At 28.0% G+C, this 11,566-nt stretch overlaps 1 protein-coding gene across 1 annotated transcript in view; it reads left to right on the top strand.

The window, feature by feature from the left end:
- The window catches only part of LOC127741135 (naringenin 8-dimethylallyltransferase 2, chloroplastic-like), a 6,652-nt gene extending 2,147 nt beyond the window's left edge, over positions 1-4,505 (top strand). Inside the window, exons 2-12 of the mRNA XM_052252804.1 lie at positions 762-1,018; positions 1,135-1,218; positions 1,614-1,688; positions 2,174-2,257; positions 2,362-2,451; positions 2,626-2,727; positions 3,256-3,351; positions 3,449-3,520; positions 3,601-3,696; positions 4,129-4,233; positions 4,458-4,505. Of these exons, the coding sequence (XP_052108764.1) occupies positions 762-1,018; positions 1,135-1,218; positions 1,614-1,688; positions 2,174-2,257; positions 2,362-2,451; positions 2,626-2,727; positions 3,256-3,351; positions 3,449-3,520; positions 3,601-3,696; positions 4,129-4,233; positions 4,458-4,499 (1,103 nt within the window). The 3' untranslated portion in view covers positions 4,500-4,505. The remainder of the gene's footprint in view (positions 1-761; positions 1,019-1,134; positions 1,219-1,613; positions 1,689-2,173; positions 2,258-2,361; positions 2,452-2,625; positions 2,728-3,255; positions 3,352-3,448; positions 3,521-3,600; positions 3,697-4,128; positions 4,234-4,457) is intronic.
- Positions 4,506-11,566: the final 7,061 nt, after the last annotated feature.

The following is an 11,566-nucleotide window of genomic DNA, read 5'->3' as shown; positions in this document are numbered from 1 at the left end:
ATATATATATAATCATAATTCAAATTAGTCAAATTATGACAATTTATTCATAATCTTCTTCTAAAATGCTCAATGTCAATATGCCGTCCATTATAATATTCGTTCTCAAATATGCTATAAGGGTATTTTAATAACCTCTTCAAAATAAAATTATGTTTCTAGTACAATTAAATGATATTAATGATCTTATAAGGATATTATTATCTTTTTAAAATTATTACTAAGAAAGATAATTTTATTCTCTAAAGATCAACTCAATGGGTTTTAGTCTTTCTAAGGTCAATTAATAATTTCGAATTTTAATAAAATCAAACAATCATATTCAATCATATAATGGGTATACTTTACACGAGTACTTAACTTTTTTAAAGTAATTTTAAAAGAGTATTTTTGTCAAAATATTTAAAGACTATTTAAAAGAGTACTTTATTAATCAATTTTAATCGCAAAATAAAAAAAATCTCAAAAGACAAAAAATAAATTAAAAAAAATTCAAGAGGCACAAAAAATTTAAAATTTTCTCTCGCTTTCTTAAATTTTTTGAAAAAAATAATAAAATATAAAATAGAACTTCTCTAATCATTTTTAACTATGGTATACTAATTTTTGTGCCTTTATAAAATAGTTGAATAAATAAGTTTTTCCTAAAAAATTGCCACGCAGCAACATACATCCTAAATTAAAAGCTCAACAAATAAATAATGATGATATTTGAATTTTGAATGTGTGGCCCCTACTAAGATATTAATATGATTATTCAGGTTGTTATGTAACAAGAGCTTCATTGCCTAATAAGAGTCTCAAATTCTCAAAAGAATATAATTGGAAGCACAATTCCAGAAGCATATTTGAAAGAAGAGGATCTACAATTACAACATGTGATGAAAAGAAGTACCTTGTGAATGTGACACAATCAAATGATGAAGTTGAACCACATTCAAAAACCATCTTCAACTCCATCATTCATGCTTTAGATGCTTTCCGCAAGTTTAGCAGACTTTACGCATTCATTGCCATGGTTAATTTCATTCTTTTCTTCACTAAAGAAATTAACTTTTTGAACAAAATAATAATCAATTACTATATATTCTACATCTTCTAAAATATTTTGTTTATTTATTTATTTTTTGACAGGTAGTGGCTTCACTTTCCACATCGCTTCTTGCAGTGGACAATTTAACAGAATTGTATCCAGCATTTTTCAATGGCTTTTTGCAAGTGAGTTAACACTAATAATCTAATCTATATTAGAAAGACAAAATAAGTTTAAAACCTAAAAATAATTTGTCTAGAATTACTCAGTCACATAAATATAACATTTATTCACGAGACACTATATGTTCCAATAAGAGGTACACGACTTTTATATAGACATAAATTGCAATTAGATTATTATTTTCTTAATGACCAAATATTGGAATTAGCGGTGCACCAAATGAAGTTCGTAGAAGCAGTAACTTAATCAAAAATATTATAATTAACAAAATATTTTGTTAAATTATAGAGAATATTCAACCAAATATAAAATGTATTTACTTTGTTTAGTTATATTTGTTGTATAGTTATATCTTTTATGAAGTGTTTTACTAATATTGAGGTTCTGTTGTTTTAAGTGTATGGCAGCTTACTTCTTCATGCATTTGTACATTGTTGGAATAAATCAATTAGCGGATCTTGAAATAGACAAGGTATGAATTTATAATTACTAGGATTATAAACTTTTTCTAGTTATGGTGATGACCATTGATCAACGTGAATAATTATGATTATTTAATTTGATTATCGCATAATGAGGTTCACTACCGAAACATATGGTTGTGTTTTTATTTGTGTATATGCAGAGACATACTATTTATTTATTTATTTATTTCATGAAAGTCATGAAATGTACGGATATGACCTAAATCATATAGGGTTTTTTTATGGTTAAAAAACTCACAAAGTCCATGAGGACAGTGATGAGGACGACCTAAATCATAGGGTTATCAACATAATACTTTTACAAGTAAATAAAATTCAAACAAAATTGACCAACTATAAAGAAAGGTTATTATTGATGGTTTATTTTAGAAAAGTTACTTTCATCAATTTGTTTTAACATGATATATACTCAAAAATATACATGAATTAGTTTTATGCTTTACTTAAGGTTTCTCTTTTTTTTTTATTGCAGATTAACAAGCCATATCTTCCTTTGGCATCAGGGAATTATTCCTTCAGAAATGCAGTTATAACTGTGACGTCATTTTTACTTACGGTACTATAGTTGTGTGTGTGTTTTCAAGTGTTTATTTTCATATTGTGTTTTTGAAGATCAATATTAACGAGGTTAGAACCTCTTTTTTTTTTTTTTAAATACAGGGCTTTGGGATTGCATGGATGATAGGATCAAAGCCGTTGCTTTGGACTATTTTTGCCAGTTTTGTTCTAATGACTGCTTATTCAGTTAATGTGAGTTGTTTTTAACTTTATTTATATTAGTTAACCTTATTCGTCAAACAAATTGTTATAAAGTTTGAAGACATTCACTCACTCTTATATATATATATATATATATATACAACTACATTGTTAATATTTTGTATAATTATTATTAATATTGTTATTTTGAAACTACGTACACAGTTGCCCTTATTGAGATGGAAGAAATCTACAATACTTACAGTGATGGGTTGCACAATTTCTATGGTGTTATCATTTAATCTTGGTCCCTTTTATCACATGAAGGTATTCTCATACTAAAATATTTCTCTTTTTACAAACATATAATATTGTTGATGTTGATGCCTTAGATTTTGTCTAAATAGTAACTAGCACGCAACAACTAGTTTTTAACTACAGCTTTTTATTGTACTAGTCAAATACAATGTAAACTATTTTGAATTTAGCATCTAAGAAAGAAGCAATACAAGTGTTACTGAATTTTACCGGTCTGATTCTTAGTAAACTTTCATGAAAATTTAATGTATTTTTATTGGATTTAAATAATATAATAAAACTACTTCTTCCAAAAAATTTAACTGATAAAAAAATGCACATAAATTATTATATTTTTAACACATTCTCAATAAAATCTTTTTTAGATTTTTGTTTTATGATAAATTTTTTTATATTTAACAAAGATTAAATTTTAAATTTTTTGGTTATAAAAATTTAAATATTATATTGTGATATTAATTTTTTTAAAAATTTAAATAAATAAATAAATAAATAAATAATTATATCTCTAACAAATATAGACCGTTTGATATTTAGACTCATGTGCTCAAGAAGGCAGCTACCTTTCCAAGATCTCTACTTTTTGCTGTTGTGGTCATGAGCATGTACTATATCGTTATAGCTTTGACAAAGGTAAAATTTTTTATATTCTCAAAATGAACATTTTATTTGTACACAAGTGTTCAGTTACCTTATTATGTTACATTATTGTATGGAATTAATTAAATAGGATATACCTGATATCAAAGGGGATAAAGAAGCAGGCCTCCAAACTTTGGCCGTACGCTTGGGTCCTAAGAGGGTAGCTTATCCTCTCATATCAAATATTATGACTAGGTTGTGTTATTATATGCTGATATTTATTCTATATTTTTTTGTTAGGTATTTTGGTCTAGTGTTTTACTTCTTGAAATGGCTTATGGAGCTGCTATTATAATTGGAGCATCCTCTCCTTTTCTTTGGAGCAAAATCTTTGTGGTAATATTATGTTTAATTTTATTCTCTTTAATTTTAAAATCTAAAAGGTGTTGTTTTAATTTCTTGATTGAATCAGTAGATTAAGTAATCTATTTGAAATATTAAGGTAAGATGAATTGTCCTAGAAGAATAGCATATTGAAAGAACATATTAATAAGCTACAAAATTATTAATAAATAACAATCTACAAAATTATTAATAAGTAATATTTTTATTATAGTTTTTAACAATATAATATTATGAAATGATATGAATTCAAACTAGTTTACAGCTTACCACCTTTATCCATGCAGGTTTGAGGGGAAAAAAAGAGTTATAAGGCATTTGTTTTTTTACTCCAATTCAAGTTGATCGATTTATATCAAGTTATTAAAGTGGTTTGATTAATTTATTAATAGTATTACTTTAATATATGACTCAATAATTTGTTAGGTTCTTTCCCATGCTATCATGGCTTTGTTCGTATGGTATCGCTCCACTCTTGTAGATTTATCCAACAAAGATTCATTGCAAGCTTTTTATATGCTTATCTTTAAGGTAAGAATTAAACAACTCTACACAATGAAATTATTTAAAAAGATCTATTAATTGATTCATAATCATAATCAAGAGCTATTAATTATATCTAGTGAAATTATTATGTATGTGAAACCTCAATTTTTACCAAAGTTTTGAATGTTTATGGTACAAGTAGTCATTATTAGTGATTTATCTTGTTACTAATATCTTTTTCTTTTCTTTTTTTTTTTCATTTTTATCAGCTTTTTTCTGTGGAAAATATTCTCATGCTTTTTGTAAGATGAAGATGTAATCTGGAATTGTTGAATAGTTCGATGTTGCAACATTTGTCTTAAGATATCTTCAAACTCTACTAATAAGTTCAAGTAGATGTATATCTACGAATAAACTGTGATATTTTCACACTGATTATAAATTTAGTTTCCATAATTGTTGTAAGTTGTAACTATAATGCTTCATGGTATGAATTTAATAATGATCCAAAAAATTGTAATATAATGAAGCAAAGGCATTTCGATTGGCTCCTTGATTTTGGAAAAACTCAAATTTTCATGGGATTAAAAATTGTGCACCATATGTTCATATGACTTTCCTTTCGTACATTTTGCACAACCAATGTGTAAATTCTAACACCCCTTAAATTTAATAGCAATGCTATATTGAATTATAGATTTATCATTTCTTCCTATAATTTTATGCTATTTATAATTATACCTAACAAGCTTGTGAGGAGTCAAACTTATAAGGGTCAGTTTGGCTAAACTTTTTAAATAAGTTCTTTTGAAAAATGAGTTTAAAATATAAGGATTTTTATTAATAACAATTTTTAAATAAGTTATTTTGTGTTTGAAAAGTTATTATAGAAGTCCTTATTTTAAAGTTGTGCATTAAATAAGAGTGATAAAATAGCTTTTGAAAATAGGAGAAGTCACATTTTTTAACTTCTTCAAAAACTCTTAAATAACTTTTTAAAAAGTTAAAAGTTTATCTAAAAAATTATAGTAAACAATATTAATGTAACTTTTTATAAATCAAAAATTAAAAAAAATAATTTTTTAGTATTTCCCAAACGAACCCTAAATCATGTACTATGAAATTACGAGAGAATGTAATAAATCAGAGGGTTTTTTTTTGGACGGATAAATCAGAGGTTGAAACAAAATATTAAAGTTTCTGAGAAACACTTTGGATTCATATTAGGTAGATCCATGAAAAAAAGTAAAGCAAATTTGTTTGGGGAAACTTGGGCCTTTGGGTTAATAATTATGATTGGAGGGAGTGGGCTCCAAAGAACACTTTTCCTTTTTTATGACTCTAATCATGATGTTTCCTTTTTCCTCAAGAATACTTAGATAAGTCTTAGTATAGAAGATTATAATTCTATTGGCAAAACTATTTCCGATCTAGAAATCAAAGAGGCCATTTTTAATATGGGGGGTTATAAAGGCCCGGGTAGAAATGAGCTTTATATAAAATATTTGTATATTTATTGGATGATTTTATATTTTTATTGCTTTGATTTTTTTAATATTTATGATTTTATAACTTTTGCAATATATTTAATAATACACAAATTTTTTTTTTCAATTTAGTCTCTTATTTCTATTAGACCTCAAGCTATTTTCTTCTAGAGCCCGTGAAAAAATATGGTGGCCCATTTATGTTTCCTAATGCATCAAATTTCTCATCCCTTAAAAAGTTTGAAGAAATTAATAAAATTCTCATCATTCTCATGATCTCATTCCAAAGACTGATTGAATTGTTAGACTTAAGCAAATACACTTTATAAATCTTTGTAATGTATCTTATAAGATTGTTATTAAAATTTTTGTCAACTGTTTAAGGAAGCTTATGGAGAAGATTATTGATCTTACTCAATATAACTTTGTTACTAAAAAGCACAACATAGATAATAATATTATTAATGTCCAAAAAATTATTTATTTTATAAAAAATAAAAAAAAATCTCAGGGGATGGATAATTATTAAAATTGGCCTTGAAAAAGATTTTGACAAGTTAAAATAGAGCTTTATCAAGAATAAACTTTTGGACATTGATTTTTTTTCTCATATTATCAACCTTATCATTTTATGCATCTCCATATTTAAGATAGACGGGAGTATTGTGAAATAGAAAAGAGTTTAAGAAATTTATTCCTACTAGAAGTATTCATCAAGAGAATTTCATCTCTCCTTATATCTTTATTTTTTGCATTGAGCGTCATTCTTAACTTATTAATGCGGTTATTGAGCATGAATGTTGGAAGCCTATCTGTCTCAAAAGAAATAGTTCAAAGATTTTTTATTTTTATTTTGAGAAGAAGTCACAAGCAAACTACCAGACACACTCTTTGTAACTTCATAAAAAAATTTTAAAAATTCTATAAAGTGTTTTGCATTGTCCCAATCAAGATTCCTTAGAATAACCTCCTTGCATTAGAGCATATTCTGTATCTCTCTCCCCTAACCTCTTAAACGCCTTTTGAAACTTCAAACCATTTTCAAGCATGATGTATGTAGAGTTCTATCTAGTAGGAACATCAAGTTGAATAGTACACTTGTCTTGCATCCTAGCATCCTTAATAAAATTTTTGAACCTATTCATGCGACTAGGGGAAGCATGCACATATCTAATAGCATTTCTTATCTTGCTAATAGATTCATGCATCTCTTTCAATCCATCATTAACAACAAGATTAAAAATATGTGCACAACACCTAACATGCAAATGCTCTCCTTTCAAAGGATGTAAATTCCAATCCTTCATTCTAGTTCTTAGATAAGATATTGCAATATCATTAGAACTAGCATTATCAACAGTAATTGTGAACACTCTAGATATCCTCCACTCCAAAAGACATCTCTCAAATTTTCTACCAATTATTTCTTCTTTGTGATTTTTAATAAGACAAAAATTGATAATCCTCTTTTGCAATTTTCAATCATGATCAATGTAAGGAATAGTGAGACACATATAATTCAGATTTTGCACAGAAGTCCAACAATCAGTAATTAAACAAACAGATTGATTTGGTTGTTTGAACACAGTTTTCAACCTATTCTTCTCACTAATATTAAGATTCCAACAATCCTTAACAACAGTAATCCTTCCCGGAAGTGGAAATTTAGGTTGCACAATACTCATATAGAATCTGAATCTCTCTCCCTCAACAAACTTGAACGGTAGCTCATCAACAATTATCATCCTAGTAAAGACTTTTCTACAAATTTCAGTATTAAAAGTAACTACAGTAAATATTCATTCACCCTTTTTTTTTTGTTGGAAGGTAAGGATTGTTTGACTAGGGTCACCCGAGTTCCTAGAAAATTTTTTACATTGATTCAACAAATGATAACGCATATTAGTTGTACCATTTCTATGAGAGTCACATGCATATGATGCACCACACCAATTACATTTAGCCTTATGATGTGATGGCTTGGACTTAGGATCCTTTGTAAAGTGTTTCCAAGTCCAAGATCTAGGTCTAGAAGATTTTCTGTTATTTTCATTGGGATCATTCTTGCCAACCTCTTCATTAGTTTCTACAATGCTTGGAGCTGGATTTGTAGGAGTTGCTCCCGGAGTTGCATCCACATTAATTGAATCAATCTTCCTCTTCTTTGATCTAAGATGGGGCGGGGGTTTGGTAAACACGCCGCTGTCCGTTGAAGAACGTTGCCACAGACTCAACATTTTCATCCCCAATTTCAGGCGTCGGTTCATTGAGCTGTTTATTACTTGTTGGCTGCATATATATAAACATAACAATAAAAAAAATTAGCATTTTAACTTATCGACAACACCAAAAACATTGTTTCCAACAACAAATTTAACATTTAAACTTGTGAGAAAATGTTGGAAAACCACAACAACAAATTGTGAAACATATTAATTATTAAATAACAAATTATGAAACAAGATAACAAATTAAAAGCACATATATATATACACACAAAATACAAAAAAAAACACACATATATAAGTCACGTGAAAAAAAAGGCAAACATATATATACAGCTATATAAAATCATATAAAATAAAGACACACATATAAAATCACATGATCTATGTGAAAACAAAGATATATATTTGTATTTTACTAGAAACAAATAGATATTTTTTTTATTCAGATTTTATGGTTTGTATTGGATATTTTTTTTTCCTTTTAAAGTTTCAAAAGTTTATTCTAATACTATAAATAAATCAGACACTCTAATTTTACAATATAAATATAAAGTATGAGGTAAGATCAATTCTAAAATTATGTCTCATAATATAGTTTTATATGAAGAATAGTAGTAACAAATATGAACTCTTATAACCATTTAAACACCATGTCAGCAAATAAATTAACCAAATAATTAAAGATGTTTAGTAGAAACTAATAAAAATTGTTAAACTTTTTATTGGATAAAATAGAGACCAGAGTTTGGTAAACAAGATAAAAAGAATAGATAGTAACCCACTTTTTATCATCACTCACTGAGTATAGATTTCAGTAAAAGCAACAACAATAAAAATTCTATAAAAAAATTTCAATCAAACTCATTTTTTTAATTAGGCACAAACTAGCAACAACAATCAGAGACAATAATTTTAATCAAACTTGTCTTTTTAATTAAGCACAAACCAGTAACAATTCTCAGAGACTAAAATTAGAAATCAAACTCATCTTTTTAATTAAGAAGAGACCAGCAACAACAATCAGGACAAATTAAATTTGATATACTATGACAATATAATGATTTGTGAATTTAACTAATTTAACTAATCAATTAAAAAAATTAAAAATCAAATTCTAACCTCCGAAGAAGACATTGTTCAGGTGCTTTTTGCAGGAGAGGGCTCGGCGACCAGAGTGTTGCTCGACGACTGAGTGCTGCTCCGCTTAGGGTTTCTTGCCACGACTTAGGGTTTGTTGCGACGGCTTATGACTAGATGACGGCGTGGACTCAGGACTGCATGAGGACGCAAATTGGACGATGATGCTGGCTACACGACAGCACTGCTCTTTGCTACGCCTGCGAGCCTGCGACGGAGATGAAAGGATGACTTGCGACGGCTTCGAGCGACGATGGAGGAATTCCTTGATAGTGGACGACACTTTCTGGTTCTCTGGCTCTCTTAGGCTCTCATTCTTTCAGGCATGGCCGCATGGAGGAGGAAGAATGGAAGATGGAAGTGAGCTATGGCCTATTGGTGAATGGGTGTCTGTGTGAGGAGTGAGGACTGAGGGTGAGTGGGTGACTACGCGAGTGAAAGGAAAAGAGAGTGAGGATATTCAGATTTAGGATTTTATACCTAGGTTAAATCAGTAAGGGTAAATCAGTAAAAGGAACCACTATGCAGCATCTTTTTCGGTTTGGTTTCTACCAAACCAACCAAAAACTGAAACCGATTGGTTTAATTAAAAAAAAAAACAAAAAAAAACCATTTTTTCGGTTTTTTATTCGGTTGTTGTAATTTTTGGTTCGGTTTTACGGTATTTTTCGGTCCGGTTCGGTAACTTACACCCCTAAATAAGACTGGACGCGCTGAGATATGATGGTATTTAGGTGTGTCAAAGTGTGTCTGGTGAATAATTTTTTATGTTTTATTAAGACACGGTTTGAACATAACAGATACGCATATCAGATGAGTGTCGTATGCGAAATATGTCCGACACACAAACCCAACAACTCAACAAAGTGTCCGTACTTCATAGATGATAAGTATACTCAAAACCCATATCAAAATACTACCCTATAACCCCCTAATACCAGGCCAGACTTGGTCAGTTCATAGCTACAAATACTTCAGTACGTACACCACCGCCCAATCACCACACATTTTTTAGTCAAAATATATTATCACGGTCCCTGTCTCACTTAACACTCTTGCCTTCCAATTTCCAAATTTATACTTTTCAGAGTAAAATTGTGGTAGTTTGACAATAAGCCACTGAATATATACTAGTCGTCGAATTCATTGAGGAAAACTCGATCTCGAATCTCATCTTCAAACTCAGATACAAGACTATTATTTGATGCTTTTATGGACAAATACGTAAAATGAAAAATTCGTCAATAACTAGTTAGATCCACCTGTATAATTTATTTGCCTAAAGCATTAAAGTTACATTAAAGACACTATAAGTATGTTCATTCAATTCTTAAACTACAACATCATAATCATCATTTGTACCAAATCTCGTACATAATTAAACATTAATAACTTTTGTTCCGATTAAAACCATTAATAACCTACAATAAACGATAGCTCTTAATTAGTCATATACGTTTAATTTGAAAATTCTACATCACGTTATCGTGTGTTTTTAACTACAACTAAAATTTTATACCCATAATTTCAATGTAATCCCTCCTTTTTTTTATTAATAGTTCATTTTTTTAATAAATATTGTATTTTTTCCACAAATAATTGTTTAGTTAATAACTTCATGTATTATTAATCACCATTTTTAAATTTATGCATCTTATTAACATATAAGTGAAAGAGAGAATAAGTGGATAACTAATTATTTTTTTTAAAAAATAACAAATGTACACATAAAAAATTATGTAGAGGACAAAATTAGCCACCAATGATTTATTGAGTCAAATACATACTTAAAATATATCTTCTACTTTTATCAAGACAAATTAACACGTCTTACATTTTCTTTCGTCTTGACACCGTACAATGAAAGATGTGGCTATTTAGAAAACTAGGTGAAAATTAAATGAATATATTTAGGGTCAATTTAAATTGGTTTTTGAAAAAATATTTATTTTTTATTTTTTTAAAAAAAATATTTTTTTAACAGATAAAAATTATTTTATATTTAAATATATTTTTTAAAGAATTTTCAAGTATTAAAATTGTCTTTTGTTTATGTTTTTTTTAAATAATGTATTAATTTAAATAAAAATATTTTTTTAAAAGACGTATCCAAATAAATTTTAAAATGAATAAAAATATTTTTTTATTAAAAAAAGTCAATTTAAACTAATACTTAATTTAAAATTAAAATGAGAAAAAGTATTTGTCCTTCGTCTTCTTTGCAAAACCTGAAATTGGAAAATTAACAAACTCTAATAGAAAAAATAATTACAACTCAACGAAAAAAGAGCCCAATATCCTAAAGTTGTGTCAGTGCTTGAGGTAGCTCTTTTTTTTATTGACGAATAAAAATAAGAAACAGTTTAATTACAATAATGACAAATGTTTGCATAAATTTAATGCAGTGATCGAGTCTGAGATGGATCGAAATAGAATCTAATTTTTGAAGATTGATTCTTCAATGTCCTTTATGAAAGGTACACTATTGTTCTGCTTTGCTTTGTCATTCTAATATGAGTTCTGTAT

This window comes from Arachis duranensis, chromosome 8 (assembly GCF_000817695.3).
Source record: "Arachis duranensis cultivar V14167 chromosome 8, aradu.V14167.gnm2.J7QH, whole genome shotgun sequence".
NCBI classification, from domain to species: domain Eukaryota; kingdom Viridiplantae; phylum Streptophyta; class Magnoliopsida; order Fabales; family Fabaceae; genus Arachis; species Arachis duranensis.
The sequence above is the reverse complement of the archived record's forward strand: the minus strand, read 5'-3'. Positions and strand labels throughout refer to the sequence as shown.